The 22,969-nt window shown below is 47.2% G+C and overlaps 1 protein-coding gene across 4 annotated transcripts in view; it reads right to left on the minus strand.

Moving 5' to 3' along the window:
• LOC147729428 (uncharacterized) overlaps positions 1–22,969 on the minus strand; it is a 203,135-nt gene that overhangs the window by 108,125 nt on the left and 72,041 nt on the right. For all 4 annotated transcript variants that reach the window (XM_086959769.1, XM_086959768.1, XM_086959770.1 and 1 more), the window contains exon 3: positions 1,454–1,558. In XM_086959769.1, the coding sequence (XP_086815895.1) occupies positions 1,454–1,558 (105 nt within the window). The remainder of the gene's footprint in view (positions 1–1,453; positions 1,559–22,969) is intronic.

Raw genomic sequence — 22,969 nt, forward strand, 5'->3', positions numbered from 1 at the left:
AGATTGGCCAGGTTGTCCAGAAGGGTGGTGGTGTTGCTGTCATTTTTCTTTTCCAGGTGGAAGTTGAGGTCTCCCAGTAGAATGTAGTTCTCGGAGGCGAGGGCATGTTGGCTGATGAAGTCAGTGATGTCTTCGCTGAATTGTTGACGGGTTCCTGGCGGTCTGTAGATGAGGGTGCCTCTAAGCGTGGTTCTGGGGTCGGTGTGGATCTGAAAGTGGAGGTGTTCGGCGGTTGCAAGGTTGTCGTCGAAGCTGGTCGTGATTCTGATGGTGTTCTTATGGACGATGGCGATGCCTCCTCCTGTTTGGTTGGTGCGGTCTTTTCGGATGATCTTGTAGGCGTCCGGGATGGCTATGGCGATGTCGGGCGCTGATGAAGCGTTCATCCAGGTTTCTGTAAGGAAGGCGATGTCCGGTGAAGCAGTGTCGAGTAGGTCCCAGAGTTCAGTGGCATGTCTGTGGATCGAGCGGGTGTTTAGTAGGATGCACTTCAGGTGGTTAGAGTCGGAGCTGTGTCTAGGGGAAGAGGTTTTGGTGTAGGTCTTGATGCAGGCAAACTTGCAGGAGTGGCAGGCGAAGGGACCATGGGAACGTCCTGGGGCAGCTTCGTAGCATCGTGGAGTGCGTCCGGGGTTGAGGGCTAAGAGGGTGGCGGCGTCATACATAGTGCGGGAGGAGTGCGGTTTGCGGGGGCAGGGGGTCTGGCGCTGGGCGCGGTCCAGGCGCGGACGGGCGTAGACGGGCTTACCTTTGGCGCACCTTCGGCCCGCAAGGGGCGCGACCGCTGCGCGTGAACGCTGCGCGCAAAAAGCATCTGTCATATGTAGAAAGTAGAGGGGAGGGGCGAGGGCGGAGCAGCTGGGAGGCGGGAGGCGGGTGGAGATCCGGGGAGGGAAGGCAAAACAACAACAACCAAAACAAGATGGCAGTCGGCCAAATTCAATGCAGGGTTGGGGCACAAAGTGTGTAAAAACGCTATGACAATGCTAGTGGGACCGGCACAGGATACAATTAAGCATAAAGTTAAATGCAGGCAGCACAAAGAAAGCAGAGCGATGCAGCGCGCTATGGGAGGCTAGCGCTACGCTAATATGCTAATCAGCACAATTGAGACTAGCGCGACGCTACTATGTTAATCAGCACAATTTATCAGGTAATGAAGCGATAAGTGGCGATCTGGCTCACGAAGGAAAATTATTCAGAAATTCAAGCGCAGTTAAATGCAGGCAGTGGTCTTGTGGTCACGATACCAGAATGAAGATCGGGAAAGCAGCGTGAGGAGGAGCGACCGCTTCTGCGAGTGTCCGTCTGGTGCACATGTGTATCTGTCCGAGTGTCCGTTTAGTGCACATGTGTATCTGCGTGAGTGTCCGTCATGTGCACATGTGTATCCGTATGAGTGTCCGTCTGGTGCAGAAAGGACATGCCTCAGAAATGCTGTACTTTTACTCACTTGGTGCTCGCGTCCCCCTGTGTCTGCCTTCGTGCTGCTCAGTGTCCAAGGCCCAATTTTCCTCCATTTCTTTGGCTTTACAGATGCTGGCGGTGATGAGGGGGCCTGGTATTACAAGGAAGCAGAAAAAAAACAATATTTGCAGAGGTTACCGTGTCCCAATAACGAGAAGCAGAGTGATCGAGAGCCCAGATGTAAGAGGACAGCAATGAAACATGCACAAGGGAGCAGGTGGAGAAACAGCAACAGCCGGAGCTCAAGTTAAGGTACATTGTGGCTTGGAGGAAGCGACCAGCAGTGCAGTTACAACAGCACACTTGAGGTATTTTAAAGACAATTCAGTAAGAGAGTGGAATCCCTAACAAGACCCACCAGCAGGGCACTGAAGAAAGAGAGAAAAGAAAAGCACACAGCAGGCACAGCGGGCACACAACAGGCACAGGAGGCACACCGCAGGCACACAGGAGGCACACAGCAGGCACAGCCGCCACACAGCAGGTACAGCGGGCACACAGCAGGCACAGGAGGCACACCGCAGGCACACAGGAGGCACACAGCAGGCACAGCGGGCACACAGCAGGCACAGCGGGCACACAGCAGGCACAGGAGGCACAGGAGGCACACCGCAGGCACACAGGAGGCACATAGCAGGTACATAGGAGGCACACCGCAGGTACACAGCAGGTACACCACAGGCGCACGGCAGGCGCACAGCAGGCACACAGGAGGCACACAGGAGGCACACCGCAGGCACAAAGCAGGCGCACAACAGGCACAAAGGAGGCACACAGCAGGCACAGCGTAGGACACAGCAGGCACACAGCAGGCACACAGCAGGCACACAGCAGGTACACAGCAGTCACACAGGAGGCACAAGGCAGGCACACAGGAGGCACAGAGCAGGAGCACAGCAGGCACACAGGAGGCAAACAGCAGGCACACAGGAGACACACAGCAGGCGCACAGGAGGAACACAGGAGGCACTCAGCAGGCACACTGCAGGAACACAGGAGGCACTCAGCAGGCACACAGGAGGCACTCAGCAGGCACATAGCAGGTGCACAGGATGCACACAGCAGGCTCACAGCAGGCACACAGCGGGCGCACAGCAGGCACACAGCAGGCACACAGGAGGCACTCAACAGGCACACAGCACGCACACAGCAGGCACTCAACAGGCACACTGCTGGCACACAGCAGGTGCACAGGATTCACACAGCAGGCGCACAGAAGGCACACAGCAGGCACACAGAAGGCACACAGGAGGCACTCAGCAGGCACACAGCAGGCACACAGGAGGCACTCAGCAGGCACACAGCAGGCACTCAGCAGGCACACAGCAGGTGCACAGGATGCACACCGCAGGCGCACAGCAGGCACACAGCGGGCGCACAGCAGGCACACAGCAGGCACACAGGAGGCACTCAAAAGGCACACAGCACGCACACAGCAGGAACACAGCAGGTGCACAGGATGCACACAGCAGGCGCACAGCAGGCACACAGCAGGCACACAGGAGGCACTCAGCAGGCACACTGCAGGCACACAGGAGGCACTCAGCAGGCACACAGCAGGCACTCAGCAGGCACACAGCAGGTGCACAGGATGCTCACAGCAGGCGCACAGCAGGCACACAGAGGGAACAGAGCAAGCGCACAGCAGGCACACAGCGGGAACAGAGCAGGCACACAGCAGGCACACAGCAGACACACGACAGGCACACAGCAGGCACACAGGAGGTACACAGCAGGCACACAGGATGTGCACAGGAGACACACAGCAGGCGTACAGGAGGAACACAGCAGGCACAAAGGAGACACACAGCAGGCACACAGCAGGTACACAGGAGGCACACAGCAGGCACACAGCAGACACACAGCAGGCACACAGGAGGCACACAGCTGGCACATAGCAGGCACACTGCAGGCACACAGCAGGCACACAGGAGGCACACATCTGGTACACAGGAGGCACACAGCAGGCACACAGCAGGCGCACAGCAGGCGCACAGCAGGCACACAGCAGGCACATAGGAGGCACACAGCAGACACATAGCAGGCACACTGCAGGCACACAGGAGGCACTCAGCAGGCACACAGCAGGTACACAGGAGGCACACAGCAGGCACAAAGGAGACACACAGCAGGCACACAGCAGGTGCACAGCAGGCGCACAGCAGGCGCACAGCAGGCGCACAGCAGGCTTACAGGAGTTACACAGGAGGCACTCAACAGGCACACAGCAGGCACACAGCAGGCACACAGCAGGTGCACAGGATGCACACAGCAGGCGCACAGCAGGCGCACAGCAGGCACACAGCAGGCACACAGGAGGCACTCAGAAGGCACACAGCAGGCACACAGGATGCACTCAGCAGGCACACAGGAGGCACTCAGCAGGCACACAGCAGGCACACAGCAGGTGCACAGGATGCACACAGCAGGCGCACATCAGGCGCACAGCAGGCACACAGCAGGCACACAGCAGGCACACAGGAGGCACTCAGAAGGCACACAGCAGGTGCACAGGATGCACACAGCAGGCGCACAGCAGGCACACAGCGGGAACAGAGCAAGCGCACAGCAGGCACACAGCGGGAACAGAGCAGGCACACAGCATGCACACAGCAGACACACGACAGGCACACAGCAGGCACACAGCAGGCACAGAGGAGGTGCACAGGAGACACACAGCAGGCGTACAGGAGGAACACAGCAGGCACAAAGGAGACATACAGCAGGCACACAGCAGGTACACAGGAGGCACACAGCAGGCACACAGCAGGCACACATGAGGCGCACAGCTGGCACACAGGAGGCACACAGGAGGCACTCAGCAGGCACACAGGAGGCACACAGGAGGCACACAGGAGGCACACAGCAGGCACACAGCAGGTACACAAGAGGCACACAGCAGGCACACAGGAGGCACACAGCAGGCACTCAGCAGGCACACAGCAGGTACACAGGAGGCACACAGCAGGCACACAGCGGGCGCACAGCAGGCACACAGGAGGCACACTGCAGGCACACAGGAGGCACTCAGCAGGCACACAGGAGGCACTCAGCAGGCACACAGCAGGTACACAGGAGGCACACAGCAGGCACACAGGAGGCACACAGCAGGCACACAGCGGGCGCACAGCAGGCACACAGGAGGCACTCAATAGGCACACAGCATGCACACAGCAGGCACACAGCAGGTGCACAGGATGCACACAGCAGGCGCACAGCAGGCACACAGCAGGCACACAGGAGGCACTCAGCAGGGACACTGCAGGCACACAAGAGGCACTCAGCAGGCACACTGCAGGCACACAGGAGGCACACAGCAGGCCCACAGCAGGCACACAGCGGGAACAGAGCAAGCGCACAGCAGGCACACAGTGGGAACAGAGCAGGCACACAGCATGCACAAAGCAGACACACGACAGGCACACAGCAGGCACACAGGAGGCACACATTAGGCACACAGGAGGTGCACAGGAGACACACAGCAGGCGTACAGGAGGAACACAGCTGGCACAAAGGAGACATACAGCAGGCACACAGCAGGTACACAGCAGGCACACAGCAGGCACACAGCAGACACACAGCAGGCACACAGGAGGCACACAGCTGGCACACTGCAGGCACACAGCAGGCACACAGGAGGTACACAGCTGGTACACAGGAGGCACACAGCAGGCACACAGCAGGCGCACAGCAGGCACACAGCAGGCGCACAGCAGGCACACAGCAGGCACATAGGAGGCAGACAGCAGGCACATAGCAGGCACACTGCAGGCACACAGGAGGCACTCAGCAGGCACACAGCAGGTACACAGGAGGCACACAGCAGGCACAAAGAAGACACACAGCAGGCACACAGCAGGTGCACAGTTGGCGCACAGCAGGCGCACACCAGGCACACAGCAGTTACACGGGTGGCACTCAACAGGCACACAGCAGGTGCACAGGATGCACACAGCAGGCGCACAGCAGGCGCACAGCAGGCACACAGCAGGCTCACAGCAGGCACACAGCAGGCACACAGGAGGCACACAGGAGGCACTCAGAAGGCACACAGCAGGCACACAGGATGCACTCAGCAGGCACACAGGAGGCACTCAGCAGGCACACTGCAGGCACACAGGAGGCACTCAGCAGGCACTCAGCAGGCACACAGCAGGTGCACAGGATGCACACAGCAGGCGCACAGCAGGCACACAGCGGGCACACAGGAGGCGCACAGGAGGCACCAAGCGAACACCTCAGGCGAGGAATAGATCGAGGACAGATCTTACACATCCGCACGGACAAAATAATTCAGTAATATGGAAACACACAACTCACAAGCTGAAGCAAAGGGTCTGCAGAGTCCCAACTATAAAGGACAGTCAAAGTGACACCAGATAAGTAACTCACTACCCCCACACTCCAGCAAATACCTGCACACACCTCCTCCATATCACTAACCGAATAAGAACGAAGGTAAACTATACGAGTTTAAAAACCCTCAAGTCTTGTGTACATTCACTTCGATCACGTGGACCCATCAGCCAAAGGGAGGCAGTTCACGTGCAGAAACAGTCGCTGTGGGGTTTTGTTACGGGAAGTGTTTGATGATAGTTTGGTCGATGTCAGGTGTATTACCATCAGATGTCCTTGAAAGAAAATCCCATAATAACACAACATCAAAAGACGAGTATTGTATTGTAAGTGATAGACTTTAAAGGGCTGGAATTTTTGCTGCATCTTTAATAATTCCTATGTATGTGCTCGTATTGATTGAACAAAAATAGGTGTCGTAAATTAGCAGCAATGGGTTAGCGTTAGCAGAAGCCATTTTGTCTTTCTAGCGGCCATTTTGAGTGCCATGTGCTGCCATGTGCTTTGTCCTACTTTCCTGTTAGCTGCACCTGAAGTCTGCCCAGTAACAGGATATTTTTAGCCTCCTCCACTTTAACGCATGCTCAGAAATGCCCGGTAGGGTTTGCAGCTGTTACTGATTAGTTTCAGAAAGGAATGTGTTTACTACGTTCTGAAAACTGTTAGCTCCTCCCACTTGGTTGAACAAAGAGAACTTGTATGTCCATATTTGGTATTTTTTGTGTGCTCACACGAGCCAGGACTGCCCCTTGCATTTATGCTTACTATGTAACTCTAAAACATATATAAAGCCCCAGGTTTCTGCATTCTGCAGACTGCCTCATTCAATTGCCACGGCTTTTGTGTGACGCAGCCTCAACTCATGTGAGTTTAATAAAATGTCTCTATGGTATTCCAGATTTCTGTGTCAACTTCTTGCTGCTTTTAAAGGACTACGTATCAGTGAGACCCCTGAGAAGCAGGTTTTGATTTCCTCAAATGGCGCGCCAACGTGGGCCTCATCAGAGAGGTGGCTATCTGAAGGAGAGATCTTGTCAGGAGACAGAAATCTACGGAGGGAAACAAGACGGGTTTCTACTAAGAAGGTATGCTGTGCACGGCGCTTCTGGTGATTTCTTGTGTCTGCAGCCCAATGTGTTTCTGATCTTCCTGATTTTGATCCTCCACATGATGTCACCCCTGACTAAGAACATTTTTGGCGTGAGTATTAAAAAAAAAAAAAAGAGAGACCGTTAGGTCATTCAGAACTTGGCAGTTAGAATTTGGACGCTCTTGATTGGTAAGAACTGTTCTACAGTACTTGCTGCGAGCTTTTGGTAGTCTTGATTGGCAAGGCAGTTTTAGGATACGCTTGCTGCGACTAATTTGTTTGTTTGTTTGAAGGGACTAGTCATATGTTTGGTTTATATGTGAGTTGCAACTCATGTAGGCAGGTAATGAAGAGACTTTTCTCTACTTTGTTTGAAATTTGAGCGGTGCACGTACGAAGCACCATTCGGCCAATATTTTGGCCATGCCTGCTGTTAAGCTCACATGTTAAAATGTGTTGCTTTTTTGGACGGTACCATAATGTGATGTGAAGTAAATTAGCCGGCTTCCCTTAGAAGGGATACCTAAATAGGTTTAGGTGTAAAAACATTTCTTCCTTGGTGATTTTGTATCCCCAGGGAATTAAAATATGGACATAATACATATAAGGATCCTTTGTTCTGTGCACTTTTATGAATGGAGAAATGCAGAGCGATTTTTGGTGCTCTGCCAGTCAAAACTGGTGAATTGCAGTCTTTTGAAACACTATTGACAAGCGTTTCTTGTAAATATGACTTACACCTAGCATTTACAAATGGTTTGGTTTAAGTACAGTCTGTGGGTTGTATTTTGTTTCAGTATTATGTGTTGATCTGTGGGTTCAATGTGTGTTTCAATGTCTATGTGGTTCTTCCCATTAGTGTAACTTCGGTATGTGAATAGCGTTGACGCAATTCATGAAACAAATGCCTAAAAGCGCTGTATTGTGGGTCCTGAATGTTTGAAATCTTTCTGTTTCTGTCTGAAATGTGCTCGATGTGTGGTTGTAGGTTTCTTGATGTTTTCAGTCTGTTAAGTAAAATGTTAGAATAATTAATATTAGGTGGAAATTAAATGAGAATGCAGCAATTTGCCATGCGACATGCTAAAATCGCTATATGTTGCTATTTAATTTATAGACTAAGCAAAGGCGCATATGTGCAAAATGTTAAATGCTTAAATTAGATAAAGTTAAAATTCACATTCACTAGGAATATGAAAGGCCTCAAAAATAAATGGTGTGTTTTGTAGGAAAATGAATATATAGCATTTTTTTTTACTTACATGCATTGTCGTACATGTAAAAGGCAAACACTTCAGCTAAAGTGAATCTTTGCTACATTTAAATGCATCTTATTGCACACGCATTTTAAAACTTGAAATGTCTGTTTTCAGTAAGACTGAAAGCGTGCTCAGGTTTCATCACTGTGCAGGGATCTGACTGCCGTTAAGGCAGCAGATGTTGTTTTTCAAAGGCCATGAATAACATCGGAATGTTTATTTAGCCAGAGCTTAGCCGTTAGTTAATCACGGTTTGAATTTTGCATTTCAGAATAGTGTTTTAGAGGGTTACAAAATAAGGTTCATTATTTTGTATCACAGGAAGACATTTCAATTGTGGTTTTCCTCTCTTTAAGCATTTTTTTCAAAGTATATTCTTGGTTCTCCTGCTAAATAATGATTGTCCTTTTAAAAATTTGGCGCGAAAATCTGTCTTGTTTTAAGTTATGCCTTTGTGCGTAGGCTCATACATGACTGCGTCTAAACTGATAGGCAAAGGATGCAGCTTGTTTTTATATGTGGATTTAGCTCAAAAGATTGGGTTTAGTGAAAATAATTATTAATTATGAGGAAAAATAATTGTTAAAAATTAAGCGCTTCTAAATTTGTTTTTTTTATATTTATGAAGCTTAGTACTCACACTATGACCTTCTAGCATTAAAATTTCATTTAAGTTGTGTGTTTCTGCATAATCAGGATATTTACATGTTGGTTTTCACTTGGCGCAGGCGTAAAAAAACTCATTTTTCTAAGGAATTATATGAGATATGTCTAATGTCCAATGTTTGCAATCTGTAAACAACATTCTGAGGATGATTAATAAGTAATGCAATCGTAGGATTTTCATTTTTTAGTGCCCCAGAGATCAAAGTCGAAATTGAGTTAAATAGCCTTTTAAACAGCATTCTTGCCATTTACAATAGCGTTAAAGTGTTTCAGGCTTTAGTAAAGGCATACATCTGTGTATAATACAAACTTGTGGGTTGTTATTATTCGAGGTTGTTTTTCATAGCTCAGTGAGCCAATGTGCCCGGTGCAGAGGTTTATGTTTAACATCAGGGTTGAAGGTTCTAATTTTAGCGGGGCCCATTTGGAAGTTCATTCATGTAAGGTTGATAAAATGAGTACCATTGCAGCGGGTGGTAGCAAACATTTATTCTAAAGCTGGTATGTTATGTTATTATGTTCTGCGAATTATTCACAGTAAACGTTTTAATAATATAAGTATACATGAATTTTAGCCCCTAAAAGAAGTCATTTATATAACATGTGTTTTTCAACAGGGTTGATTTTTGTAGGTTAGAAAGAATGGGGAAGGCTTTTTGCCTTTGTCAGCTCGAGTTAGGGAATAGGAAGGGGGGTCTAAGGAGCGCGCGGAGTGCGCCAGGCAGATTTTGACCTTAAGGTCAGTGAGATGGGGGTTTAGCAGTAAGTGAAAACAGATGGAGAAATGACTGCTTGATAAAGCTTCTCTGACTAACAGACATTCAAGCTTGCACATTAGAAGGATTGTGCGAGGCTTTTACGTCCACATCTGCAGCTCATTACATTAGGGCTTTGTCTCCGAGAAGTGCATTCCTGACAAGCCTTGAAGAGAGGAAAATAGCAGGGCCTTAAAGGGGGTTGGCGCACGGGACACGCAGAGCGTCTGTGAAAGAGTTTTATTTTTTGACTGTCAATATTAAAGTGGGTTAGCATGTTTTTAAAAAAAGATGGTTGGTTACCAGTTGAGATCTTGTGTGGGTATGTGCTGTGTCAGCAGTATGTTGAAAAGAGATTTTTTTTATTATGACTTCTTTGAAAAGAAATGTTTGTGTATTTTTTTTTCATGATTTTGCATTTTCTCCTTTATGAATCGTTCCTGCTGGTCCTGTGTGTCAGAAGCGACACTGTAAGTTTTATTTGACAGTTGATCTCCAGTGACTGGTGATCTCCTGTCAAAGCAGGGTGAGAGTAAATGAAAGTGTAATTTTGATTTTGATTTTGAGCCTGACAAATTAAGCAGGCCTGGATTTTGGGTTTTGGGCTGCATGAATGCATGCGTCACTGCTTATTTACATGTGCTATTGTAATTTGTCTATGCTTTTTTTGTGCTTGGTATACTGCATGTGTATCTGATGGCTTGACACATGTTTTTGTTTCATGTTGCTGCTTTTGATATTATTACAAGTTTGCCTGTGTTGTGAGGGGACATGTATGACGATATGTGTTGCTGTACAAGAGCTGGGTAAATTTGCGCTGATACTAAATTCCACAGATATGATTTTTTTTCATATTGCGAACAAGACCGACAGCACTTTACCAGTGTATGTCATATTTGGCTAAATATAAAGAAAAAGATATATAAACTCAAATTTTGTCATCTGTAGTCACCCTACTGCCCTTCTCCCTTAAGGAATAGGCAGGCCTAGATTTATATATATCCTTGATTGGACCTAAGGATGAAATTATAGATTTGTGACTCTTGCTAAAGGTGACCTAAACTTTTCATTTTTTTCCCTTGAAGAAGGAACTGGACCATTAGCTGAGATTACCGTATATGGTGTAGGGGCCAGCGGTAGAGTTCAAATTTCTGCACTACTGTGACTTTTGTGTACTACCCATATTCTTGGTATTATGTCACAGACTTGACTATCACTTGAGTAATGTTTTTGTTCTTCCTATAGATTTTCCTTTGGCCGCTTCTCCCCTAATGTTGCATTGTGCCTAGTTATTGGGGATTTTAGCTGTGTCATACTCCTATTTCCTTTTTCCGTATTCCTTTCACCAGTCAACTCATTTTTTTATGATTGATGTATTGTTCAGGTTCACACTTCCAGACTGCAGGGATGTAACAGGGACCACCATATTATGCATAATTCCCTTTTGTATGACCTGACCAGACTGTTTTTTTTAAAGAGTTTTCTTTAGGCCTATTTTTGATGCTTTCCAGTCTGACTGTCAGCTTAGTGATAGACTGGTTAACTGACTTAATAGTATAGTAAGAAAAGTTTTCCATCTCAATAGGAGACACCTTATGTTTATTTTTGAATGTGACAAATTCAATGCCCATTCTAAATTGGTTCTCAGTTCTTTTTTCTGCTGCTTTAATCTTTGATAGACCAGATGTGTTTTAATAATGGAAACACCAGGACTCTCTAGTTCTTGTCTTTTTGTTTCCACATTTTGATAATTAGCCTTTGTGTACATGTCCCTGATAATCTGTATTGTGTAGTTTTGCTTTTGAGGTGTTCTAGATGAGGGATTTAGGAACACTTAGACTTAATCATTGAGGAAAATGTTTACCCCATTAGACAATGTCACTATGTGTGAGGACATCCATTCATAGAGAATTCTTATGTAATTATCTACCCTTAGATGGCAGAGGAGATGCTCTCATATGGAAACCCAATTGAAGAGGATAGAGTCATTGTTTTGCCTTTGTCTTTGTATTCTATGAGAATGATAATGTATTTTAGATCATCATAGTCCCATGGCGTATGGCCACTCTCTTGAAGATTGCAGGCCACCTGTTTGCAGTCCCCTTGTTAAATATTGAATTGTTTTTTGTACAAAATTGAAGGAAATTAACAATTGTGTCACATTTCCTACATCATTAGGTTCTGCAGGATCTTCCAGAGTCAAAGGGAGAATGATACCCTGCAGAACGAATGACCAAGACGAATCCTAACTCCTATCATTGACAGCTATAGATGAAAGCAGGAGGCACTGGTCTACAGTCCCAGCACCCAGAGAGTAGCAAGGCACCCGCACGCCATCAATGGTATCTTCAAGTATTGTGTTTGCTTCATCGGACATCGTTGGAACATCAGAGAAAAAGGAGGATCTGGTTTTGTCACAAAACAAGAGTTTCAGTGCGAAAGAGCAAAATCTACCTGTCATGTGCTGGCAACCTCTGACAGTGTGCAGTCCCTTGAGCCCCTTGGCCTGAGTTTTGGCCACACACTTCCCTTTTTTCCCTTGCTCCAACGGAAGAGCAGTGCACCGGAGAATCCAAGATTGCCAAGAGGCACTACATTATGGTGCCCATGAAAGAGCAGCCTGAGCGTCCTCTGACACTGAATAATGAGTGTTGGAGCTTGAGAATGTAGATCTGAGTCTGCACAAGATGGTCTGCACGAGATGGTTTGCACGAGATGATTTGTGCTCATTATCAATGAAGAGCATAATATCTGTAGTGTCTGCCGCAGATGAGAGACACTGGTGCACTGCCTTGAGACATTGAGACTTTCGACTGAGCTGTGAGTGTTTGCCAGGAGGGCACTCCAACGGATACTGAGACACATTTCCATGGGAGGCCTGAAATGAAGAGGCCCATGCAGTGATGGAAGAGGAGATTCGATGAACAATAGAAGTCTGCCAGAGAGACTTGGAATGGACTCTGGGCATAAGTTGTGATTATACAAGCGGTTCCTGTACAATTGCATACTGGGTGTTAGGAAACACATTTTTATTGTCTTGCTTGCAGTGTTTTAGAGTAGTATTCTGTTTAGTAAAGGTAGAATAAAGTTCATTCTCTGTGGAAGAGTAATCCTATTCAACATGAGAGCATTGAAGGATTGCCACTGTTTCACCTGAGTATATAGTGTTTTCTGAAAGATTTTAGGATTTGCTTTTGCTTAGGGTTGTGAAAATGCTAATTTTCTCTGTAATAGTGGTCATTACTTTCTCCTACTGTCTGTATGTATGTTTATGACCAAATGTCCCGTTCTTTTGTATTCTTGCTCATACCCTTAATGAAATGTTTAGAATGGAAAATGCTTATCTAGCAATGGATTAGGAAATTGATGAAACTGTGTGAAAATTAATGAGCACATGTTTTCTATGTTCTTACTGGATCATACGAATGTCTTCAGCTAACGCTAAAACGGCCGTCTGTCGTAAATTAGCAGCAATGGGTTAGCGTTACCAGAAGCCATTTTGTCTTTCTAGCTGCCATTTTGAGTGCCATGTGCTGCCATGTGCTCACCATGTGCTTTGTCCTACTTTCCTGTTAGCTGCACCTGAAGTCTGCCCAGTAACAGGATATTTTTAGCCTCCTCCACTTTAACGCATGCTCAGAAATGCCCGGTAGGGTCTGCAGCTGTTACTGATTAGTTTCAGAAAGGAATGTGTTTACTACTTTCATTTCATTACATCCCCGAGATTGATTCGGGCGGATCGCTTCTTCTACTAGTGCTAATTTTTAAAACTGTATTTTCCCTTGTGTCCGACCCCTTTTTTAAAATATCCCCTCGCTGCTTTGCACATTTGCACTTTGGACCATTCGTTTTTATTGGAAGGCATAATTGTACTTGGGGAACTGGCGCTATAGCGTGAGGACTACGACTTTCCTCTTACCACGATCCCAAGGTGCTCGGCAGGGCTGGTGAAGCCCCGGGTCCCGGATTACGTGGCGGCCATCTTTGGCTGGGCTGTAGCTGCCAGCATAAAAGGGGAGGCGGGGCTAAAACGCGAGAGACTTTCATTTCATTACATCCCCGAGATTGATTCGGGCGGATCGCTTCTTCTACTAGTGCTAATTTTTAAAACTGTATTTTCCCTTGTGTCCGACCCCTTTTTTAAAATATCCCCTCGCTGCTTTGCACATTTGCACTTTGGACCATTCGTTTTTATTGGAAGGCATAATTGTACTTGGGGAACTGGCGCTATAGCGTGAGGACTACGACTTCCCTCTTACCACGATCCCAAGGTGCTCGGCAGGGCTGGTGAAGCCCCGGGTCCCGGATTACGTGGCGGCCATCTTTGGCTGGGCTCTAGCTGCCAGCATAAAAGGGGAGGCGGGGCTAAAACGCAAGAGACTTTCATTTCATTACATCCCCGAGATTGATTCGGGCGGATCGCTTCTTCTACTAGTGCTAATTTTTAAAACTGTATTTTCCCTTGTGTCCGACCCCTTTTTTAAAATATCCCCTCGCTGCTTTGCACATTTGCACTTTGGACCATTCGTTTTTATTGGAAGGCATAATTGTACTTGGGGAACTGACGCTATAGCGTGAGGACTACGACTTCCCTCTTACCACGATCCCAAGGTGCTCGGCAGGGCTGGTGAAGCCCCGGGTCCCGGATTACGTGGCGGCCATCTTTGGCTGGGCTGTAGCTACCAGCATAAAAGGGGAGGCGGGGCTAAAACGCGAGAGACTTTCATTTCATTACATCCCCGAGATTGATTCGGGCGGATCGCTTCTTCTACTAGTGCTAATTTTTAAAACTGTATTTTCCCTTGTGTCCGACCCCTTTTTTAAAATATCCCCTCGCTGCTTTGCACATTTGCACTTTGGACCATTCGTTTTTATTGGAAGGCATAATTGTACTTGGGGAACTGGCGCTATAGCGTGAGGACTACGACTTCCCTCTTACCACGATCCCAAGGTGCTCGGCAGGGCTGGTGAAGCCCCGGGTCCCGGATTACGTGGCGGCCATCTTTGGCTGGGCTGTAGCTGCCAGCATAAAAACGGTCGGCCATGTCTCCGCGCAGCGGACGCGGTCAGCGGACGCGCCGGACCTGTGCCGGAGTCGTGCCAGAGTCCTGCCCGTCTGCGCCCGTCCGCGCACGGAGGGGCGCAGGGGCAGGGCCCCCCACCACACGAATTGCATACTCTGGCGAGGAAATCCATCATCTGAATGGGGCCATGACATCCTTAGACCTCGCTACACTCACTCGTATCGAGGAACTGTCCATCCAGGCACCGCAGATAGGTAGGTCCCGAGCCCCCCCGCATATTTTAAAGCTTGTCAGCCTAAACACTAGGTCGCTTTGCTGTCATAGTCTCGAGATTTACACCCTACTGCAGGGCGAAGACATTGACATCTTGACCTTGTCCGAGACCTGGATGGGGGATAACTCCCTACCAGACATTATTGCTGCTATCCCTGAAAATTACGACACCCACTGGCAGAATCGCATAGGGAACACCCGAGGGGGAGGGGTGGCTATAATTTTTAAGAAACATCTAGCAGTGACTAAAATACTGGCGGAGTCGGCGGATTTGGCCGACTTGCTGGCGATAAAAATCATGTTTGATAACATGTGTGTTACAGTTCTCACAGTCTATCGCCCTCCTAACGCCACCCCAGGGTTTAATGACTCCTTTATGACCTATGCCTCTGACATGTGTTCCAGATATAGAAACGTCATAGTTACAGGAGACTTCAACTTTCACTGGGACAAAGATAGGAAACAGCCAGCGGCCAGCACCCTAGAGACAACTATGTCCTCTCTAGGTTTCAGGCAGCTTGTAAACGCTCCCACCCATATAAAAGGCCACACCCTAGATCTAATATGGACCACAGATCTTAGGGTGGTACTAGCTGGAATCCTCCCTTGTATGTGGTCAGACCACCACCTGATCTACTGTGATATCCCCCTTGATACCATACTCCCACGCCCAGAACCGAAAACCAGACTGACCCGCCAGTGGAAAAATGTAGACCAACATACACTGACTACATCACTCAGAGGAATTGTTCAGCCAATAATACTTAATAAAGATGTAGATCAGGATTGTAAATACATGATGGACTACTTGGTAAAGGCCATTGATCAGATAGCTCCTGAGAAACTTTTAACAAAAAATAGTGGGAAAAAGGGAGCCCCTTGGTTCACACCTGCCTTGAGGGACCAAAGGAAGGCCTTGCGTAATATAGAGAAAAACTGGAGGAGGAATAAGGACACAGCTACTTGTGAACAATACAAGACGGCGTTTCGTAGCTACAAAAAATCTATTCGGACAACCAAAGCCGCATTCTATGAGGTCCGTATAAATAGGGCGAACAATGTTCAAAAGGAAACATTTAAAATCCTGAATGAACTAACAAAAAGAGCCCAGGATGCAGAAAGTAGTATAGACTGCGATACTTTCCAGAAATATTTTCTGGATAAGGTTGATACTATCATGCGCGAAATAAAAAGCATGGGGTGCAGCCCAATTGAGCAGCATATCGCTTTAAATCCAAATGCCAGCTGCTTATCATCATTTCCCCCCATGGATTCATTAAGCCTCGAATCATTGATGAGAAAGACAAAATCTGGCTCCCCAGCAGATCCATGCCCTCCAAGTATTTTCTGCTTGGCAGGTCCAATCCTAGAGGACCATATCCTAGCTAAATTGAATAAATCGCTGAGTACTGGCAGGCTTCCCACTAGCTTCAAGGAAGCTCGTGTAAGACCGCTATTAAAAAAAGTGGGGGCAGACCCCAATGCCTTAAAAAACTATCGACCCATATCCCAGCTGCCCTTCCTGTCCAAAGTACTCGAGCAACATGTACTAAAATATATGTCAAGCTATCTGGAGTCTAACCATCTACTCCATGAGAGGCAGGCAGGTTTCCGTGCACATCACAGCACCGAGTTGGTCATGCTCTCGGTGCTGGACGAACTCAGAAGGATGGCTGACAGTAAAAGACCGAGCGCCCTGATTTTGTTAGACCTATCAGCGGCGTTCGATACTGTCAGCCATTCCATTCTGTTGAATAGGCTGGCTGGGTTTGGGATTCAGGGTCTAGCCCTTCGGTGGCTGGAATCATTTCTATCTGGGAGAACCCAGAGAATCCAGATGGGAGATAATGTATCAGGAGTGGGAAGTCTGACTTGTGGCGTCCCCCAGGGCTCAGCTCTATCCCCACTCCTGTTTAACATATATCTACAGCCCCTGATTAATACACTAGCGGGGATGGGCTGTCGGGTGTTCAACTATGCCGACGACACACAGTTGCTGCTGGGCATAGATGACACAGCACATGCCCAGTCACACGCTCAGGACATACTTAGATATACGGTCCACTGGATGTCCACCAACCAGCTTAAAATTAACCCCGAAAAGACAGAGGTGCTGGTAGTACCATCCAAGTGCTCTTCCTGGAGTGATATGTACTGGCCCCAGGAGCTGGGCCCAACCCCACAGCCAGCAGCCACGGTCAAAAGTCTGGGCATTAAATTGGACAGTGCCCTCTCAATGACCAACCAGGTTTCTACCGTGGTTGGCACCTGTACAGGTCTTCTAAGACAGTTGCGTAAACTAGTCCCTCTCCTCTCCCAGTCGATGCTACGCACAGTGGTCTCGGCCACCATAGTATCTAGACTTGACTATGGTAATGCGCTCTACTTAGGCCTGCCAAAAATGCTAACAAACAGACTCCAGGTAGTCCTAAACGACGCCGCTAGACTTATTTTTAACCTTCCGCGGAGAACGCATGCCTCTCCACTACTAAAAAGTCTACACTGGCTGCCAATTGGACAGAGGTCCGTTTTTAAAAGCCTTTGCATAGCCCACAAAGCCATCTATGGGAAGGCCCCGACCTACATCAAGGAACGGATTGAGATATATAGACCGGAAAGAAATCTCAGGTCCTCTGATGCCAAACTCCTTGTATGTCCTCGTTTTACTACCGAACTTTTGGAACGCCCTGCCTGAGACACTCCGAAAGGAGGGGAATCTACTCCGTTTCAGGAAAGCCTTGAAAACAAATTTGTTCAGAACAGCACTCAGCTCAGCTTAAATACTCCCCCTTTTCGATATCCCGGATGTTATGTTCTGTGGTCAAAGCGCCCTGAGACCTGTAGGTGACCCGGCGCTATACAAATCCACAATAACAATAACAATAACAACGTTCTGAAAACTGTTAGCTCCTCCCACTTGGTTGAACAAAGAGAACTTGTATGTCCATATTTGGTATTTTTTGTGTGCTCACACGAGCCAGGACTGCCCCTTGCTTTTATGCTTACTATGTAATTCTAAAACATATAAAAAGCCCCAGGTATCTGTATTCTGCAGACTGCCTCATTCAATTGCCACGGCTTCTGTGTGACGCAGACTCAACTCATGTGAGTTTCATAAAATGTCTCTTTGGTATTCCAGATTTCTGTGTCAACTTCTTGCTGCTTTTAAAGGTCTACGTATCAGTGAGACCCCTGAGAAGCAGGTTTTGATTTCCTCATAGGTGTAAAGTCAACAGCAGGTTATCATGACAGCAAAGTAAAGCAAGTGAGCGTGCAGGGGCGATCAATTAATGACACTGTGTTTGTACGCAAGGCAAAGGCATCCAAACATCACAGCATGTCTAAACAAAAGTGCCATAAATCAACAATTAAAAATTATATATTAAATATCACAAACTGACTCTGACTTGAAAGTGACACATCATGCCACTTCTGCACAGCCGTGGCCCGTGCAGGTCAGAGCGGTGGGGCGGGTTGGGAAGGGATTCGGCAGGCGACCACGAGGGAAAATTATATAAACAATGAATTTTCAACTTGTCGTCGGTAGAAATCCACCCCCTCCCCCACCGGAGTTACCTGGACGTGCCGCGGCCACATCTGCAGACTGATAAAAGTACCACTTGATGCCCCATCACCATCATCTAAAGAGCACGCATGGGGCTCTGGACAATCTATGAAAGGCAAAAGACTCCCATCCAGGCATAGATAAAACATGAAAAACATAAGAAAGCCAATAGCTAATGGGAGATGATAAAAAACTTACTTTCTCTCAGTACTTCATACTGCATTTTTTACAGCATTGATGGAACTGAGGTCTTCCAAATGGCTGAAAATGTCTGTAGATATACCTTAAAGGGTACACACACCTAGTTTTAAGGTGGCCCTGACAGGGTTAAAAGAAATTAGAACAATGATTGCATACGGCGTATAATCGTTGGAATATCAGGTTTTATTGTTGACATGTTTTGGCCAGTTTTGTATGCCCCAATGGGTCAGTGGCATTCATCAGGACAAACAGGTATCTTTGTTTGTTTTAAATCTGACCTATAACTCCAGGATTCTAGAGTCAGGACAAAATGACATATAACAGAAATAAGTTAAGACATGCAGAACAAAAATAGTATACCACTCGCTTAGTAATGGTTCAGGAATACAGCAAACAATGAGCCACATTTAGACATAAGTACCAACAAGAGCTGGCCCTGGAGAGGACATACATTATGCACATTATGTTTTAGCACAGACACTGGGGAGGCGTGGCACGGACAGAAAAAGGTGAGACACAGTGTAAACATATAGAATATCATAAACCTCTTGATGCTTACCCTATAAGTGAGGGTACATCTCTAAACACTGTGATTGTGGGGAGGGTTTCGTTGCAATCACACATTGTGGATGATAAAAAACGAATATGGTTAGGTTCATTACCACAGTGAGTGGATATCTCAAAATGTTTACATAAAATGTGGGGGTCATAAGACGTCAAATGCGTTTTGAATTCTGACTGTCACACATGGATAAGATTATTCTTAAACCAATATGGCTCAGTCTATAACTAGGCCATTTTGAATGGTAGCCAATTCAGAGGAATAAAGAGTAAAATTAGCAGAGTTACATGCATAGTCACCCCATAATCACATGTCGCATCATGTGTTGATGCCGTACTTTTGACCAGGAGTTAGACAGACAAGAGCCCGGCTGCATGCATCGGCAACAGGATTGTTGGGCACAGCTCTTTGAAGTTAGCCTATTGACAACGTAAGTACTGCTTCATTTCGGCCATGCCTGTCTGATGTCACCGCTGGGATGTACCTTAATTATTTAAAACTTAATACTGAGAAGATTGAGGTCTTGGTATTGGGCAGACACTTGAACATATGGTCCAATCCGTGGTGGGCACACAACTACGGTCCCTTACCATCCCCAAACCCAAGGTTAAAAATCTGGACATCTGGTTTCAGAAAAAACCTTCTTTTGATGCCCAGATCAATGCCCTTCATCTTGAGACTGCCCAAAAATCAGTAGCCCAAGCAATGGTTACACCCAGGTTGGACTACTACAATATTTTGTATTTGGGTATCTCTCAATCGAATCTGAATATACTTCAACGTGTGCAGAACGTGGCAGCTCGGACACTGCTCGGGCTCTCGAGACGGGCCTCTGTTAGTATTGCACCGATGAAACTCCAATGGTTGCCAGTAAAACAGAGAATTGACCTTAAGGCTCTCTGCTTTTGTTACAAAGCACCTTCCGCCCATGGCCTTACCCATGTGTAGGACACGGTCATTCATCTGTGCCAAACAGAACTCTCAGATTGGCTGTGGTGAAACTGGCCTCTGTTCCCAGAGTTAGGAAAGCTAGAGTTGGTGGTTGTGCTTTCAGGCACCTGGCTTCCAAGATTGGGAATTCTCTACCTGTGGAACTTAAGTTTCATCTGAATCAATTTTTAGTAAAAAATGAAAACTTGGCTGTTTGGCTCTCGTTAGGTGCTTCAGGTTTGCTTAATTTTTGGTACTTAGCTTCCTAATGCTGTGAAACTTCTAGTGGCAAATGGCATTATTACTCATGGAGTCGTCCTTTTGTAAGATGTAACCCAACTAACGCGATACTTTTTGCCTGGTATATCTTCAATAGTGCGGCTGCTGGACGTTTGCCCATTTTAGTCGCAAAATTGAATATTGCTGAGTTTGCCCGTATTATCTCTCCTCTTTTCCTTTGTACCAGCGGGCCCCATTTTAACTGGTCATCAAACAAGACTCCCAAATACGAGAATGATGTAGTTAAAGGTACCTTCTCAGCATTTACCACAAATGGATACTGTTTCTTAGGGCGCACCCCTATCTGCATGATATATGATTTTGTATTATTTATGGCAAGATCACGATCGGCCATAAATCCATGAGAGGAGTTCAATAGGGTTTGCAGGCCTCTAGGGCAGGGAGTCTCCAAACCGGTCCTGGAGGGCCGGATCCATGCCAGATTTTTAAAATAACTACATGTATCTCAATGGGGATATACAAAAAATCTGCTCTAAGAGTTCTAGCCAAAAGAACGGCATTATCTGCATATAGCAAGATGGGCAGACCCCTGCGCCCAACATAAGGGAAATCAGCATCAGTCTTTACCAGGAACGTGTCCAGCTCGTTTATATATAAATTAAAAAGGAAGGGGGCCAGAATACAGCCCTGCCTTACTCCTCTCTCAACAGGGAAGTCCCTGGATACCCTAAGATCAAGCGAGTATCTTACATTTGCCTTGGTGTCCTTGTGAAGATCTCTTATGAAATTGACCATAGCGCCCATGAGATCTCATAATTTCCCCCGGTTTACACAATCGAACGCGGAAGAGAGATCCATGAACGCCATGTAGATGGTGCCCTGCCTGGCCATAGTATACTTCCCAAGTACCATATATAGATGTAGGCATTGTGCTAGTGTAGAATGGCCAGGGCGAAACCCATATTGAATGTCTGATATAGCCTTATTTCCTCAGCCCAAGTTGACAGTCTATTCAGGACCACACCTCCCACGACCTTAACCACAGAATCGATCAGAGAGATCGGTCTGTAGCAAGTGGTGCTATTTCGGTCTCCCTTCTTGAAAACAGGTACGATCGTGGATGTGCCCCATGACCCAGGGCAACCCACGGTTGCTGCTGCATTGAGCACTGCTGTAAGAACCGGTACCCATAGCGCCGCATTTGACTTATAAAGATCCGGAGGCATGGCATCAGGGCCCGGTGCTTTGTTTCTCATCAGCCCGATGATCCCTCTCTCAATTTCACTTGGTGTAAAATGCGGACGGGTTGCACCCTGCCCACCTATGTCCAGCTGGGGAGTATTGGCCTTAAAGATGGAGCTAAAGTGCTGCACCCAGTCATTTTCAGGGATATTAGTACCTAGTTCAGGTACCCCTTCTGTGTCAAAAAATGGTCTGTTGACTATACCCCAGAATTTCTGGCTGTTGTTCAAAGTACTGGGGTATAGAAGATCCGTCCAGATCATTTCTTTTAGTTCACCCTTACGTTTTATAAGCGCTTTTTTATATGATGAACATAGTAAACGGATCTGCAAGGGGTCTCTCAGGGTACATTTCAGGGCTGACTTTAGCTTCCTGGCAGCCTTTGAGCAGCTGTGATCAACCCATCTGGGGGTCCTTGTCTTCGGGCTGTTATCGGGGTGGTCAACAACGTCCCCACTTCAGTTGTAATTGTCACAAAGGCCCTAAGAATGTCCACGGGGGCAGAGGCAGGGGATACACAAGATTCAAGTTCTGGGGCACATGTTTTATGGATATTATTGTAAAGTGCGTCCCGATTCACTTTTGACCACTTGAGACGGCGCCTTCCGTCTGTGGGCTTCAGGACCCCAACAGGTAAAGACTTTTCCCATAAAGAGAATAAGTTCCCAGCCAGGTGGATACAGTTAGGATTGTGATCGCTATAGATACTGTTTGAGATTTCAAAACCCAATAAGCGAGATCGCAAATCCTCCGTGATTAGGATGTGATCTATAAAGGACCCCCCTGAATGGCTTTTGAATGTGGGGACAATCTGTTTGTTACCAACGTCCACCACAGACATAGTGCTTACCAGATCATATTTATTCATTAGGTGGTTATGAGCATCGCCCCGACTAGAATGTTCAAAGTGTATGCCCCCCATTCTGAAGCAACCCAATTCACCCATGGCGATTTTTGTTGGGTCGCCACATGGGTGGGTGTTAAAATTCCCTGCTAGCATCATACACTGTGAGGCTTTTCTGCAGTGATGTTTGATAAAGTCGCCCAATTGATCAATCTGACATGACCCCGTTATATTCACTGAATTATAGAAATTAATCAGAAAGACCTTCACGTTCCCTCGCTTCATGATCACAGCTTGGATATTATTATTGGTGCTAGTCATTGGGGTGAATGCACATTTCAGGGCTAAAGAGGTATATATGACCAAACCGCTTTTAGCTCTGCCACTAGATGAACGTACGGCCGGGACAAAAAAAGCCTTATAACCCTCTAAAAAAAGGTCACAGTCCACCGACCAGGTTTATTGTAAACAAATCACGGGAAATAACCTGATGAA

This window comes from Lissotriton vulgaris, chromosome 2_2 (assembly GCF_964263255.1).
Source record: "Lissotriton vulgaris chromosome 2_2, aLisVul1.2, whole genome shotgun sequence".
NCBI lineage: Eukaryota > Metazoa > Chordata > Amphibia > Caudata > Salamandridae > Lissotriton > Lissotriton vulgaris.